The 17945-nt window shown below is 33.9% G+C and overlaps 1 protein-coding gene and 1 pseudogene across 1 annotated transcript; one reads left to right on the forward strand and one right to left on the reverse strand.

The window, feature by feature from the left end:
* Positions 1-5293: 5293 nt before the first annotated feature.
* Positions 5294-7030, forward strand: LOC123213973 (methyltransferase FGSG_00040). Its single transcript, XM_044633632.1, has one exon. The coding sequence runs from the start codon at positions 5360-5362 to the stop codon at positions 6941-6943; it is 1584 nt and encodes a 527-aa protein (XP_044489567.1). The 5' UTR covers positions 5294-5359; the 3' UTR covers positions 6944-7030.
* Positions 7031-7110: 80 nt separating this feature from the next.
* LOC123213717 lies at positions 7111-17379 on the reverse strand (annotated as a pseudogene).
* Between the last annotated feature and the right edge of the window lie 566 nt (positions 17380-17945).

Raw genomic sequence — 17945 nt, forward strand, 5'->3', positions numbered from 1 at the left:
TAATGCTCAAAATTGCATACATTAATTAATAACAAAAAATCAGGCCAATAATTTATATATATATATATATATATATATATATATATATATATATATATATATATATATATATATATATATATATATATATATATATATATATATGTATGTATGTATGTATATGTATGTATGTATAAACACACACACACACACATACATACATACATATTTTTTTGATTAGTTATTCATTTACATTTTATGTTGAAATGCATCCTTAAAATTGGTATATCTTGATGCAATTTTTCATACACTAACTAGAAGTATGTAATATTGAGCTTCACTTAAAAGAGACTATGATAATAGCGATTGGAATTTTAGGTGATTTTGTTTTCCACTGCATTATTTATGTTGGTGAATGAGAATAAGATTAATGACTATGACCTATATTAGGCTCGGTCTACTCCTGATGGGTTGACCCGACCTATATCTATATAATGAGGGAATTATCTAAAATACCCTTACAATAGGATTTGACCAAATTGCCCTTGACAGTAACCAACAATTAACTGTAATTAAGATTTTGAAATCCCAACTACCTCCCAAATAAATATTACACAAAATTAGAGAGTTAAAGAGGTTGTGCATATTTTTTCCTCTCTAGAAACTCGTCAACCAAAAACTTAGATTTCACATAAACAGAGGCCAAATAGTGTTATGGAAAACTTAGGAGGCTACAAAAGTTTCATCTTCAGAGAATCATCAATTAGGTAAGTCAACAAACCTTGATCCTAGAAATTTTTTCTCTGGAATTGCTTACATTGGTATCAAAGCTTGTGTTATTGTTGGCTTACAATTGTGATTATTTTGGCTTGTGAATGATTAAAATGTGATATAATTTATTCTAGAAATTTTTTATGATTTTTTGGTTAATTCCTTACAAAATTTGAATCGCGTTTTTGCCTAATTTGATGCAATTGAGTGAAATTGATGCATAGGATCATGCTAGGGTAATTGTTGAATGGTTATTGCATGTTTTAATTTCTAAATCAAATCAAAATCAACTTCAAATGGTGAATCCAAAAGCCAAAATCGTCACCTTATGCAGTGACCTTTATGTCACAAATTCGTCAAATTCTGGTGATGTAGGCATTGGATATTGTTACAAATTGAATCATCGTCAGGTGAGCTTCAAAAGCCCTGTCATTTCACTGTTGATCGACAATTAGACATTGATCAATTTTGTGGAGAACGAGATTAGGGTTCTTTGCAAACACAGGTTGCAATCAAGATGAAAAAACCCGATTGCTCGATCCATTGGTCAATAGGTTAGTCAAAACCCATCGGTCAATAGGTCAACTCGCTTAATCAATCAAGTGACTTAACTCAGATATCAACCCGTGGATCAGTTGACCATCAACTATCAACGTTGACCAATCAATGGTCAATGGTCAAAGTTTGATCGGTACTAATAGAAGCTAGCATTGACGTGTGATGGCATGTCCGAGCACCTGTGGTAGTGTGAGAAGCATTATTTCGACACATGAGAGAACAAGAAAGCTTGTTTCGACGCATGATAGTGCTTACAAGCTTCTTATCGATGCGTGGTAGCTTGTATAAGCTTGGATAGACGTGTTAACATGGATCCTATAGATCTTATCTCGCATAAGAGCTCGTATAACCTGTTTTTGCATGAAATGAACACTTATCGATGTTTCATGACGTGTTTTGAATTATATATTTCTAAATAACATGTGAACATATGTTATTTGTTTTATTCTGTATGTGTAATTTATTATTACAGATTTGTTATTCATGTATAGGGTGAATATGTTGACTAAGGGTCATTATCTAAACTATAAGATGAATCCGGAGGACAATCTCTTCTCTCACATTTGGACTATAATTAGAAGAATATTAGAATTGAGATTTTAGGGTATATCTTTAACTAAAGATGAGTGGTTATTAAAGACAATTTCCTTTTTCATGGATATTAGTCTTTGGTAACACATATTTTTTTGACAATTTGATCTTTTGTCACGATTGACTTTTAGGACAAATTTTTGACTTTCTATGAAGAAAATTTTTGTCAGCCTTTTATGAAATTTGTTGTAATGAGTATGATGGAATAATAAATATGATCATGCCTCTAGTAATGTAGTGTGTTTGTATGAGAATATGAGGATTCAGACGAATGGTTTATAATGTTGTATTCAGAGGATCATGATTGGTATTAGTTGAGAGATGCATATATATATATATATATATATATACACACACACATATATGTGTGTGTGTGTGTGAATGATCTGTTAGTAATTGTTTTATGCTTATATGTGAATCATGAAGAACATAATATAACATAGCAAAAATAGGTGAAGAAATACATGTATGCGCATGGTCACTCTCTAAAAATTTATGGTTTGAATTGTGATTAAATGAGTATGGTGATCAAGGACTTTTTTGCACTCACTTGTGTCTCAAACTGAATTTGTTTAACATCTTAGACATATTCTCATCTTAGGGAATGGAGTAGGTAGTGTTGGAGTAGTTAGAACCAGATTAGAAAATCAAATTCAGACTTTTTCAATCCGCTTTCTGTGTTTGCCACACACCCATGTAGTATGGGATATATGCCTATGTATGCAAACTCTAGAATTTATGTTACATTTTGAGGTGTTCTAATGACTATTGAGCACTGTTGATCAGTAAGAGATTAACTAGGACAAATAGATAGGATAATAACAACTAGAGAGCCTAAGATATTAGTCACTATAGTGGATACGTCCATTCTCTTTACTCGTTTGAGATTTGAGCAATCTTATATTAAAACAGAGATAACTTGGGTTAGAAAAGGAAAATGATAGATTTTGACTAATTGAGTGTAGGATAGATTGTTCCTACTTATTGAGTGTTTTCACTCACCCACTTTTATTTTACAAGTGTTAGAGTTAGAAATGATAATAGTGAGGTGACTGATCAATGATGGAGTGACATGTAACTGATGGACTCATAAGTTCAATAGTTTGTCGTGACTGATAGATTGAGAGTTTGATTTTATATTATTACACATGTTATCGATGACACTTGATTATAACTTTATTATGGTGGATTTTAATGCTTGGAATGATTATGAGACAAGGTTATTATTAGTAATAAAGACTTGAGGTTTATTTAGATAAATTGAGTTGTGCATGTTAATACAGTATGCTTGATGGTATATTGAGATTATTGTTGTGCATGCATGATTAGATTTAATGGCACTTTATCCTGAGGGATAGGATTGTCGAGGTGGAGTGTTACACACCTACAAATATGTCTCAAGGATAATTTAGTCTTCTGCATGTAATTTGATTGTGGCATGGGTTTAGATTTAAATTGGAGTAAGTATTGAATTATTAAGGTTATGTAAGACTGTATATGAAAGGTGTAAGTTGGTACGTGATGTGCCATATTAGACAAATAAATAACATGTCGTGTTGGAATACTTAAAATGATGTATGATCATACACACCAAAAATGTATGTCCATACATGTTGTTACATAGGAAAAATACTTATATAAAGCATGTTGGCAATTTGGAAGCCAAGGGATTACTATCCCATTTTCTTAAACAATAAAACTACATGCACAAATAACAATATGTCATCATATGATTAGATATTTTTTTATCTTTAATTTTTAACTATTCAATTACATGATGATATGTCATTGCTTGTGTATAAAATTGTGCGTAAAAATTATGCATATAGTACTACTCTTTCTTAAATTCATCCTTATCTTGTCTACTCTAACGTTCTCTCCTTAGCGAAATTGATTATCATCCAACCAAGATTATCCATACCAAAAAAAAAAAAAAAAAACCCTACACCTGCAAGCGTTCAATGTGGTCCTTCGCTGGTTAGAATTTGTTATCCTTTCCAAATTTTGTTGTGTCAAGGCCTCTTCTCTTTATCTATAATGACTAGGTCACAGTTTTATATACAAGAGTGTATTCACCTGTTCAATCATCTTACTAAACCATGTGGACTAACAGCTATTGGATACAAGTACGCACTTTCATTATAAAAGATTTCAATGGTGAAGCAAATAATAGAACTATAAAATTTTACCTGATAATTTTGAAGAACAATATTATGTGTCCTTTCTTTTAATACATAATTTGCTTATAGAGATTATGTGTTATTATATGATTGGTGTTATTTTATTTTTAATTTAAAATTATCTAATCATATAATAACATATCATTTATATAATGTGTCTTCGTAGTTTTATTGAATTTTGAAGGCCAAAGGACTATTCCAACCTAAGTTTAAGTGTGCTCTTAAAGTCACACCTGGGAGGTTTGAAAATTCAAAATTTTCACTCATCCGTTAAAAATCTCAGTTAGAATTAAAGATAAAACTGTCATTTAATAAAAAACTAAAGTTTTATTATGTTTGTCCCTCTCAGCTTGAAAATCTCACAATTCCCCTCACCTAAAGTTTGAAAAATCAAGATTTTTCTTCTAGGGTTTGCAAACCATCGTCGAAGACAACGAACTTTGCCATCTCTGGTAGCATTGGCTCTCCCTTCCGGTTTAACTCTCCCTGTCGATCACTTTCCAACTACCAACGAAGCCTATTTCGTCCGACGAAGATGAAATCGTCTTCATCGAATTGTCTTTGTCATAAACAAAGACAATTTCGTCTTCATCTGAGACGAAGATGACCGTTAAAGGTCTTAAACGACCACGTCATCTTCATTTGAGACCTTCAATTGTTGTCTTCATCTTAGACTGAGATGAAATTCTCTTCGTCTAAGACAAAGACACTCTGACGAAGACGATTTTGCTTTTATCGAAGGAAATAAGCTTCATCAGTGGCTGGAAAGTAATCAACAGGGAGAGTTAAGTGGGGAGGAAAAGCCAACACCACTAGAGATGACTATCCTCGATGATGGTTTGTAATCCTTGGGGGGAAATTTTTGATTTTACAAACTTCAAGTGGAGGGAATTATAAAATTTTTAAATTGAGGGAGACAAATATAATAAAACTTTAGATTTTTAAAATTTTTTATTAAATAATAATTGCCCTAATTTTGAACAGATGGATAGGACTTTTAGATTTTTATACCTTACGGGTGAAATGGGTGCTGTGAAATTGATAAGGATACTAGATTTTCCTGTCAAATTCTTCGTGGCCAATCCAAAACAGTACCTCCATTAAAACTTAAAAAATCTCCCATTTTAATCTCAAACAAATAAAATCCCGGCAAAGCCGTTGCGTTGGAATATTAAAGTAGAAAAATATTGTAATATGACCGTTACAGAACCTCGATTTTAAATCTATACAAACATCATTAGTCAAAAACTCAAAAGAGACCTTACACACACACAGCCAGCATGACAGACGAAGAACAGCAGCTCGAAACCACAGAAGAGCTAATGCAGCAGCTAAGATCAAAAGCTACAGAGCTCCTCTTAAGAGAAGAATGGGAACAGTGTGTACAAGTCTACTCTCATTTCGTCAATCTCTGCCAACAACAAATCGTAAAATCAACCCATGATTTAACTCAACTTTCCAAACTCAATAAATCCCTCTGTTTAGCTTTCTCCAACCGAGCCGAAGCAAGATCGAGGTTGCGAGATTTCAATGAAGCACTGGTAGATTGTGAAGAAGCATTGAAAATAGAGGGTACCCATTTCAAGGCTCTGCTCTGCAAAGGTAAAGTATTGCTTAGTTTGAATAGATACTCCATGGCTTTGGATTGCTTCAAAGCCACTCTCGTGGAGGCCCACACTAGTGGAAATCTAGAATCTGTTCATGGGTTTTTGGAGAAATGCAAGAGGCTTCAATATCAATCAAGAACGGGTGCTTTTGATCTCACAGATTGGATCTTAAATGGGTTTCATGGAAAATTTCCAGAATTGGCGGAATACATTGGTCCTGTGAAGATAATGAAATCTGAGATTAGTGGACGAGGCCTCTTTGCAACAAAGAATATTGATATTGGGACTTTGGTGTTAGTCACCAAAGCCATAGCTACTGAGAGAGGTATATTGTCCAGTGAAGATAAAAGTGAGAAGGTGCAACTTGTTATGTGGAAAAACTTCATTGATAAAGTAAAGGAATGTATTTCAAAGTGCCAAAGGACTCACCACTGGATTAGTACATTATCTCGTGGTGCAAATGAGGATGGTCTAGAAGTTCCTGATACCTGTCTGTTTAAGCCTGAGACTGAAGGGAGTAGCTATTCAACTGGGCAGGTTGATATGGGTAGGATTTTGAGCATTTTGGATGTGAATTCTCTTGTGGAGGATGGAGTTTCGGCAAAGGTTTTGGGGAAGAACAGAGGTGTTTATGGGGTTGGATTATGGATTCTAGCTTCATTCATAAACCATTCTTGTAGTGGTAATGCAAGACGCATACATGTGGGTGACAACATCATGGTTCATGTTTCTAGGAATGTAAAGGCAGGTGAAGAGATCACATATGCGTATTTTGACACACTAGTACCACTGGAGAAACGAAAGGAAATATCCCAGACTTGGGGATTTAATTGTAATTGTAACAGGTGCAAGTTTGAGGAAGGAATGAGTTCAAAGTCAAAGCAAGAGTTGAGGGAGATTGAAATGGGAATGGATGTAGGAAGTGCAGTGTATAGAATGGAGGAGAATATGAAAAGATGGATGGTAAGAGGGAAAGAGAGAGGGTATTTGAGGGCATCAAATTGGAAAGCGTATAGTGAGACATATGGAACGGAGAGGTTGATGAAGAGGTGGGGAAGGCGAATTCCAGCAGTGGAAGGTGTTGTGGATAGTGTTGTTGAAACTGTGGGTAGTGACGAGAGGCTATTCGAGGTTTTGAAGAAAAATGGCAGCGGTGTGGAAGAGACGGAGAGAAGACTTAAGTTAGCAAAGGGAGTGTATGGAAAGTTTATGAAAAAGCAAGCATTGAAATCTCTTCTTGAGATGGACATTTGTTAACAACATTCATTCTGTTGACTTGTTCAATTTCTTGTGACTAACAGTAATAAATTGAAATGCCAAATGATTGCGCATTGTTTGTGTGTTTCCTACTCTTGTCAGCAAAGAGATTCACTTACTAGCAAAGTAAGTTTGTAATTAGAAACAAAATTTCATTGCAAGCAATCTCTTATAAGATTTTTATTTTACTGAAACCTTTTTTATTTTTTATTAAATATATGTTGACATGCAGTTTGAATTATCCACGTAGTTTTCAGTTCAACCCACAATAAAATTAACACTTTCACACGTAGCAGGAAACATGGTACAACAACAGTAAAAATTGCAACTGCGACCTCAGATGTCATTCTCACTAACTTATTGTAATAAAGAATGCGGTCATCTCTTCCCTTGTTGCACTCAAGTAATGCACTTTGCACAAGTTCCTAATTCACCACAGTTCCAAAACATGAATTAAGTTAATATTTTTAAAATAAAATTAAGTGCCAGAATGAAGTTTCAAATTTCAATTTCTCACCTTGACATCCCTGTGGGAAAAGAACATTCCCAAGTTATGGATAATCAACCTCATGTCTTCAACCTGACAAACCAAACAAATTCACATCACATGCTTTTAACTCAACATAAGCAAAAGATTTTTCTCACCCTTATGTAGCCGACTAGATTCCGGTCAAAAAACCTGGAAGCCTGCAACAGATAAGAATAGTCGATAACTGAAAAGACAAAAAGTACCCTACTTACATGCTTGGTTACTGGTACGCAGGACAAAAGGAGAAGAGTAGTAAGTTCTCAGGAAAATACCTGTAGTAGTTCCTTATCAACATCTTCTTTCTTCCCTGCCTCTGCCCCTCTCTCTTTTTCCGACAATATCTACATCAGCTCTGTGTTTTGCCTCTGTATCTTCCATATTAGTTTGCTCCTTGGTAGATAAATCAGTTTAATCCTTCAAATTCTCAGCCTCCTTACCAGGCTCAGCATTTGCATTAGTTTTACCGTTTTCTTCATCATTCTGTAGCAAAACACATTCCCAAGCTTAATAGTGAAAGGTTATGCAGTGACATTGACCAAGTATTCAATTCTAGATTAGAATTGAAAACAACAGAAAATGTGGTATAAATTTCAATGTGAGGTAAAATAATTAGAATGTAACTCTAAGTCCCAGGTTGTAACTCTTTCTTGACAGGATACATATACATCTTGGACATTCCAAATTGACTAAAGACATTAAATTAACGTTCTTCGTAGGATTAACACATGAAATTAATTAAAAAACAAAGATGCAAGAAACAAAAAATACCTACCTCAACAGGAGAGTTTTGTTGAGAATTAGCATCTTCCATTTCTTCACATTCTTCTGGATCTTCCTCATCTTCTGATTCCACTTTTAATTTTGCCTCATCAACATAATCAACAGAAATTTCTTCCTTCACCATAGTTTCTTCATCATCTGGTTGCACCATCTTTGTTGTTTCAGACTCAGTAGTCTTATTTTTCACAGTAAGCTCATTTGTTTTCAGTCACTTTCCTGGTGATGTTTTTTCATTTTCCTTCAGCTGGACTTCATCTCGTTGCCTCGTATGTTGATTCCTTTAATGCGTAGTCTCTAAACAAGCACAATGATAAGATGCCTATGATAAGGAATTATTTGATATACATGTAATGAATCAAGTCAAAAACAATCCCAGAGAAATGTTGAAAGACGACAGCCAATTTGATACTGAAGCATTTCATACAGTGCTTCTGCAAATAATGAGCTACAAAAACAGGAAGAAGATTCTTCAATGTCCTTGTCAGTATAGTCCAGAAGTGAATCCAGAGAGAGAGTGACAATGAATGCAACTGTAGCAGTAGGAACACAAAATTAGAAAATGCAGAACATTTTCTTTATAGCACTGTTCCTAAACCTACTTTAGAATCCTGGTTCCATTTAGTTTGCAGAATTAATCCAGGATGCCAAGGAGGTTCTTCAGGCTTTCTCTTTTCTTTCACTTCTCTAGAATTACTTCTAGAATCAGATTTTCTACCCTTATCCTTCTGAGGTTTTTCATCTATTAATTTTTTCACCTCATTAGATTTTCCCCTTTCTGCCATAAAAATTATCCTTGGGAGAACCTTTTTCCTTCCCAATCTCAGTCTCTGCATCAACTCCCTTACCATCTTTCTTATCCTCCTTTACATCCTTGATTTCTGTTTCTCCCTGTTCTTCTTTCTCAATATTTTTGCCGCCCACACCTGTTTTACTGCCACCAGTTTTTTCAACTTTCTTGTTCCTCTCATTACCTTTCTGGTTGGCCGCATTCCCTTTCATATTACAGCCAATTTTTTCACTTTTGTTAATATCAACTGCCTCTCCAGAAGATAAAGACTGTCTCTTTTTTTCAGATTTGTCCATCCTTCCCACATCTTTAGAAGAGTCCATTTCTTTACCTGAGTTTTTAATTTGAATAAAGAATATACAAAACATTGTTTAGTGATCCCATCTAGGTCATTGACACAAACAGCAAAATTATGAATGGCAATGCACAAAGAAGGAATCCATATACTGCATTTACCTTTCAGTTCATCTTTCTTCACCCTAGATCTCTGTAAGAACAGTATATTTTTAATTAGGAATGTAAACATAACCATCATGCTTATGTTTCAACTTCTATAAGGATTTTGGAAAAGCAAAATGCAATCAACAGTAACTAAACCAACCAATTATACGGTCCCTACACCGTTAGAACCGTCAACATCTTATACTACAATGTGTTGAACAATGCCTGCAAAAAAATAGTCAAACACAATTAAACAAGGATACCATAGGGGGCTATTTAATGTTGATTTACATAATTCTGAATTCAAAATAAAACACATTTACAATAATCATTCTTGTGTTACCCATGTTACTGGCATCAGAGTTGTACCAACTTCAATAGTTATTTTATCGGTTGATTATTTCAACAATTCCAGTCTAATGATTGTCAAGCAGGTCAACATCATGTTCCCAGGAAATCCCTATAGGCATGTAGTTTAACCTAAAGTGGGGTTATGTGCCAAAATTGACTGTAAAAAGAATTATGGACATTTGAATGGTCAACTTCACCATGCTAGCAGAATATCAAAACCCCCACCCCCTAAAAAAAAACCAATGAAGTAGTATTGAAAATATTTATATATAACTTAGGTTTTTAGCAATCCTAGAAACAATGTAAAATTCATGAAGAATAATAATTGGAATTCTGACTGCACTGTATATGGACATGCATACCATAAAACATGCGAACTCAAGTAACTATGCTTTTATTTGGGTACAAATTTCATTTCCTTCAACAACTGAGCTTTAGAAAATATTGACAGATAAAACAGTTCCAAAAGCTGAAATGATAAACCTCTTTTTTCAAAGAAATTTGGCGTTCTCTCTCAGCAATGGCCTTCTTGTGAGCAAGCCATTGTGCTCGCCAGGTATCCAATGAAGGAAGACATTCTGACAAATCTGGAACAAACAATACAGCAACCTCTTTATGGCTAAATAGCCCATCCTTGCCAACTCTATCATAGTGTATCTGCAGTTTGCCAGTAAAGAATCAATCGAAATTAGCTTGCTAAAATCAAAAAGGAAAATGCAAGAAACAAGCATCACATAGACACAGTTTAGTTCAAGTATTTACCACTAAGAAGAAACTAGCAACCTCAACAAACCAATTCCAATTTCAATAATTCTGCAAATCAAGTTGAGCCACATCCTTTGCATATCTACAAAGTAAATATCACAGGTGGAGCTAACAAAAGCATCACATTCATACATTTCAATACAATCAAACAAGAAGAAAATAAACCAACCTAATGGCTGTTTGAACTAGAGAGGAATCGTCAATACAATCAAACAGGAAGAAAATAAACCAACCTAATGGCTGTTTGAACTAGAGGGGAATCATCAGCTGAAGGGTGCCTGCCATCAGCAAAATGCCATGGTCCACCAATTGCCATAAAAGACTGATCCTTCTTGAGAACAGCAAACCTAAGGATATTGCAAATATGGGGTATGCAGTCATCAAAACTCTTTCCAGATGACAGCTTTTCAAGAGCATTCCTGCTAAGTCTGCTCATCAGAATGATCTAAAATAGTGCAATAGAATATATTATTACTCTAAGGGGGCGTTTGATTTGGGTAATATTCTATTACCAAAATAGGGAGATTACCTTGAAGATAGATTACTTAGAAGATTACTCGGTATAAATGATTACTATGTTTGATAAAATTTGATAGGTATAGATAATTATTGTGTTTGGTTAAAGGTAATAAAAAAAATACTAGTAAATTATTTTATTTAAATGTTTTTTAATATAATTATTTTTAAATATTTTTTATATTATTTGTTATATTAATTAAAAATAAATTTATTTTTGTCTCAAAAAATTAATAATATAATTATAATAAAATTAAGATTAGCTTGATAATCTTTTAATACCTAAGGTGAAAGTGGTAATCAGATTACCACCTATATTACCTGTCATATCAGTATTGATAATAGAAGATTATCGTAAGCTTTTATTACTGACAAACCAAATAAGGTAATGTAAGTAATAAAAGATAGATTACCAAAGTAATCTTTAAATCCCTGAAACCAAACAACCCTTAAACTAACAAACCAAAGAAACAGTTATGAATATTAAAGTACAGCAAAACACCTGGAGTAAGAAATTTTATAAAATTAAAATCATGCATCCATCATTGCACAAGAAAGAATAAAGAGAATCAAGGGAATTCAACTTGTATCAATCGCTTAATTAGAATAAAGGGTGATAGAAAGTAATTTCGAATGCAAGGCCATCTTCCTTTATATCCAAAACAAAAAACATGAAATGAAATATTGCATTATATGAGTAATGTAAATGGTTTCTCCTATGGGAAAGAGAATTATTTCCAATGTACATTAAACTTTTGCTTACATCTTAAACAACACATTTTACAATATAACAGCAAGACTTCAACCACTTGCATAAATTCTCTCGGTTTGTTCAAGTTATTGCACCTTTTTCCACCCCTGAACCATCCTTTTAGGTATGAGTTAGTTATTCTAACCATACAAATAAAAATAAAGGAAATCGCAAGGATCATCATTATGACTAAACCAAAATGAAAAAGTGTACCAAAGTTATGATCAACCATCCCAGATTGCAGCCCCATTGATACCAGCAAACTGTACAATGAAACAACTAGTTTAAGTATTGCCAATTCAACCCAGACAGTAAAATAAGCTTAACTCCCCAAATAGGGTCCTATTGCAAAAATCAAACAAAATAACAGGCTACCAGGAATTCAAATAAAGTATGTTGCTCCACCAACCTTTTATTACAAATTTTAGGAGCATCATATGAATTCATGAACCATGCTTTGAGCAAAAAGAAACAAGTCTATTAGTAAATTAGTGATTTATTCATGACAAGACACAAACCATAAATAGAATTAAAGACAGCCAATTTAAATCTAATAATTTCTCAACTAAGAAAAAAATATAAAATCCAACTAAACACCATTGACAATGATCTCAACTTAGGCTAAAGAACATCAACAAAAGAAATTTTCCATATTGAGGATCAAGCCACATCATCTAGGGGTCAACATTTCATGCAATGCAAGAATGAATCAGGTACATTGACAATCCAAAAACTTATAAATAAAACTACCTTAGCATTCCATACAGCACTTCCATGTTCTGATAATGCCGGTTCTTCAGTCAAAAGCTTGGTTGACAGCTCTTTCAGGTCAACTAAACTCTCTTCTTCAACGAAATCATGCTCAAAACTGACCATTACAGAATGCATAGCAATATTATATTTGTCCTCCCTCATTAATACTTCTATTCTTTCAAATTTTCCCAAGGATATTAATATGATGTTCCATTCATCGAGTAGGTTACAGAAAAGTTTTAAGAAAAGCAAAGAATATTTAGAATCACAACTAGCTGGACCCCCACTCCAAGATTTTAAAACTCAATCCTTTCATACAAATTTTGTTCAACATCCCAATAAAATGTAGAAAAAAGAATTGATACATGTATTTACATTTACAAATACATAGAACTACATTGGCAAGTCCTATCAATTCTATAGTTGAAAGCTAGAAAATAACCAGAAAAGATCAAAACTACAATACATAAAAATATGCACTTGACATAGTAATGTAATCTATTTAACAAATAGAACATATAAGGGAAATGGTTACCTCACAGGTGTATGAATCGAGAGTTTAATATCCTCCTTTGGCCAATTGACAACAACCTAAAACAATTAAATAGACAAGTTAAAATAATTATTCAATTATCAAAACTTGATATCACATCCAATGAATATAGATTACAAACACATGCCTTGGAAACTTCTAGCGATACAAAAAGCTTGGGATATCTCTTATCTATTGACAGATAATCTCTCTCCACATCTACCAAACCAAATGAGTTAACCTGCAAGTAGGTAGGATTATACACCAGTATAAATTCAACATAAACATATTCAGTAAATTAAACATATACAAATTTAGACTGTAAAAAATTTGACTGATACAAATATGGTATTAATGTCACTTCACTTTTCATACAAGATTCCTCAATTGTAACATCAGTAACAAATGCTATCAATAACTGTTCAGCCCATCTTAGAAAGCATAATGCCACACAAAATTTCTGCATTCATGCTTTTGGAAGCTCTAAAATTTTAGCAAGACCATCCACCAAAAAAGAAAGAGGAGGAATCACTCCAAGCACGGTTCATTGTGAAGGACAAGGAAAAGAAGAAGAAGAATAGGAGAAGTATTAAAAGAAGGGTGAGAAGCTAATGGGAAAGAGAAGCTTAATTGGACAGAAGACTAAAAAAATCCCAGGAAGCTGACCTGAAGCCAAATGAACAGTATGACACTCTATAAAGGAGAAGAACCCACTTAAACAAAAGATTAGGAATTTATCTAAGCTGTGGAGATCTAAGAAATAATGTGCAAACCTAAGCCAAACTCCAAAAGGTAGCTTTTTAGAAAGAAAATCCAAAGTAAGAGGAACAAATGCAAACCCCACAGAGAAACGAGATCTGTGAAGAGGAAGCAGTTCTAATTATCATCACATGAAGAAGCTCTTGTATTGTTTTTTTTCACCTTGCAGACATATTCTCTTCTTTTTTCTGTAACAGGTGAATGATGCCTTCAGCATAACAGACCAAGTTAGTAATGATAGCTGAAAGACACAAGGGAGCCACACATTCAGAACTACAGAAGGATGTAAAATACAATATCAAGATCCACCTATGCATAACTTCATGGCGTGGACAATGGAAGGACCATGGCACTCCCTAGAGACTCTTGGTGGAGTTCATTCACGCTTAGTTTCAATCCCACATTTGTGCACTTGTTCTATCTCCTTCTGACACTCTGAAACACGTTCTCTTTCTCATTCTCGTTCTCGTTCTCGTTCTTGTTCGTGTTCTCTTAGTCGTTGTTGTTCTTGATCTTGATCTCGCTCTCACTCCTCCCTCTCTCTTTCTTTCTCTCGCTCACATAAATGTTCATGACAATGTTCCTCTTCCCTTAGCTCAAACTCCTGAAGATAGCTAGCTTTATCATCCTTATGCTCATCAATCCTTGGATTACCACCATATGAAAACATACTACCAGGATAGTCATGAGTAAATAAATGTGGCATGAAGTCCTTTTCCTATTGCATAGTCCCTACCAGGAGGTAAACTCACTTCATAACCAGGGTTAGTAGAGCTTTGTGGATGAATGAGATCATCCACATTCCTCAGAGCTGCACCTAATATCGATGAAGCATGTTGACTACTATATCAGGACGAACTAAGCATAGATACATTGTGAGGATCAGCATCCATTCTTCCTCCATAAGGCATAAGATCTTGAGTGGAATGACGACTAGCAGTACCCCTTGCTGCAAGATATTCAGCTTGTCCGCCAGAAATTTGTTAACACTAAGTGTAACAAGTAATATATTACCATTTAGCACAATTTCCAAGAAACTACCACCTCAAGGGATAAAGCAAGTGTATCATTTAAAAGGAAAGAGGGACCTTGTCCATTCATTTACAGAAAAGGTTATTAACTACATGTGATCACTGGGATCTCATAAAGAGTAATCAAGCTTCATTTAAATTGGTCATGCAGTATATATATCACAATAATACCTGGAACCCCCATCGAGAGAGGAAGATTGCAAGGATTGAGCTTTCAGCAATTGTTCTTGTTGAAACAGCGAAGCCTGATCAATGCAATCATACATCTAAGACTGAAAATAATTGTAATGAATAGACTTGAAGATTCCAAGTAAATTATCAAAACAGGCCACAACATATTTTACTTGAAAAACGGAAGAGTTTAAAAAAAAACAAAAATTGAATTAAAGACTGTCAAAAAAGCAACACCTGATGCTGATGACCAAAACTGACAGTATCAGCAAATCATCCAGTCGATTCACTTTGCAAGTCCCTTCCTATATATGCACTTTGTCGCTCAACATATTGTCTTCTGTCAAATGCCAGATAGTCAGGGATCTTTTCAGCAAATATTTGATCTCCTTTAACTCCATATCCACAACTTTATGACGAAACATAGTCAGTAGATACAAATTTAGGTGAATCTAGTATAGCCGATGCATAACCTTCACGGCTTTCCAAAGCTGATGGTCCAGTCACACTAACATTTATAGCAGGAACCTGTAAAAGAAAATAATATCATAAAGATTTGTATAAGTTACAATTGGATGACCAAGTCAGATGGCTCTATGCCCAAAGTGTAATTGAATATTAGACTTCTAAAGCACCACAAGGAAGTATAAAGAGGCCAATTATATGATAAAAATGTTGAGATAATTTTATGTTGAAATAAAATATATCATAAATAAAATTTAACATAAGGCATGAGGAACACAAGGTAAGCAAGTAATATTTGCAAATACAGAGAAACAAACGGGTGGAACAGAATCCAGAATAGTTAAATTAAGGCTTTATAGTCTTTATGACCAGGCCAAGCCAACGGCCTAACAATGAGATCATAAACTAGAACATTTTCAAGTTCAGTACTCTCATAAATCATATGGGTAATAGCTCCTCTCAAAGAAAGTCTTCAAGGAAATTTTTAATGGATAGCAGGAAGCTGGTGTGGTGCCAACTCACACGCCAATTGATTTACCAAGTTTAATCACTTGTCACATCATTCTATCATTAAGGAAATAGGGCTAAATGAATTTGGATACAAATTTTGTATGCATAGAGATATTGTAGATTGTATTATATTTCCATAAATACGGAGTTTTAGTTTTCTATATTATAATATTTTCTGGATAATTAATTGTTTAAATGTATATTCCACATAAACACAGCTAGGGTTATGATAACCATGTAAACCTTCACTTCCATAAAAAAAATATGCTAAATTTTGATGCAGCACCATAAAAAAAGATGTAGACAATGCAGTTAAAATCACTAACCTGTTCTGCCCCACTTAAGGCAGCAGAACCGTAAACAGAGCTATACTGACCCCCATAATGAGGTGCACCAGCAGTATGGCCTCTGTACCCACCAACTTCTGCCTCCTGAGAAGTACCTAGCATAGATGAATGCCGAGATGACAATGAAACTTGAGAGCTTCCCTCTGGCACTCCAGCAGAACTCCCAGGATAGCCAGGTCCCAGCTGTAACACATAAATACGTTAAAAAATGGAGAAATTGAGACCTCTAAATCAATGGTGCGTGGACGTTCACAGGTTATAACAGAGGAAGAATGCATTTTAACATAAAGCATTGAAAATAAAATATTCAAGACAAAGCTTATAAGCCCATGTTTCATTATGGACAAAGTATTTAAGTGTTTCTAATTCAAAAAAGCATTAACACAAATTAAGTACAATAAAAAACAGCATATCTCAATCCTGGATGTCTATGTCCAAATGACGCTTATGAAATATGAAAAAGTAACACATAAATAATTAATTAAACTTACAGTTTGTGCATAAGCAGATTGGCCAGCGAACGAGGCTTCCCCGTACTCATGACTCCCTCTAGATGAATACATGATGAAATCAACACATAAAGTTAATAACAAAACCTGCATTAACACCAAAAGTGTCAATCAGACAAAGTTTTTTTTTTTTTTTTTCCTTTTTCTTTGCTTTTTCTTTTCACTAAATGTAAAGTCTAAAGTATTGAATAACTCAGAAAATTAATAAAAAAAGGTTAATTATTTAAAGTAAAAAAAACGTTGATTGATGATGGAACTAACTGCGATTGATCCACTGCGAAGTGAAATTTTTCTGCTTCAATGGACAAAACCCTAACATACAGAATGATATCAAAGTTTTGTTTTGAGAACTGGCTTGTTGCTATTGGGTCGGGTTTGAAGGGATTTGGAATTGGGCTCGTTTGTGGAACTTGTTTGTGGATCTGGGAGCTATGAGCACATAATCCTTTCTAAGAACACCTAGTGATAAAAGGGTTTGTAATTTGGGTGTATTTAGTTGTGTCCCATATTAGAACCAAATTTTTAAAAATACTAAAATTCTTGTAATATTATGTTAGCTATTAAAATTGTCTTTTTACTCTCATTTCAAGTTTGAGTTTGTGGAGTTTTACTATAAAATGGTTTATGACCAAACTTTTGCACAAATAAAGTTAGAAGTTGTAAACCAAGAGTTACATAAGCTTTTTGAAATTTACAAAGTTCAATTTTATAAAGAAATTCCCATCACTCTATCAATTACTATTAGTGACCCTAGTACTCTTAGAGATAATATATGTGTAAGGTACTATACATTTTTTATATTCTTGTAATTAATGAAGTATCGACTATTATTTTACCTTTTGCATTTGAAATATTTGTATTTAAATGATGTAAGAATTTGACTACTAAAAGGGTGATGGTGAAGTTATTTCTACTAAGAAATCTGAATTACACTTTTATTAGGAGAGTCGAAGTATGATCTCATCAAGTATTATAATATAGATACCTTCGAATATTGGAATATAT

This window comes from Mangifera indica, chromosome 4 (genome assembly GCF_011075055.1).
Source record: "Mangifera indica cultivar Alphonso chromosome 4, CATAS_Mindica_2.1, whole genome shotgun sequence".
Taxonomy (NCBI): domain Eukaryota; kingdom Viridiplantae; phylum Streptophyta; class Magnoliopsida; order Sapindales; family Anacardiaceae; genus Mangifera; species Mangifera indica.

Bases quoted from the DNA above. Each gene is read 5' to 3' on its own strand.
- LOC123213973 (XM_044633632.1), top strand. From the start codon at position 5,360: ATGACAGACGAAGAACAGCAGCTCGAAACCACAGAAGAGCTAATGCAG.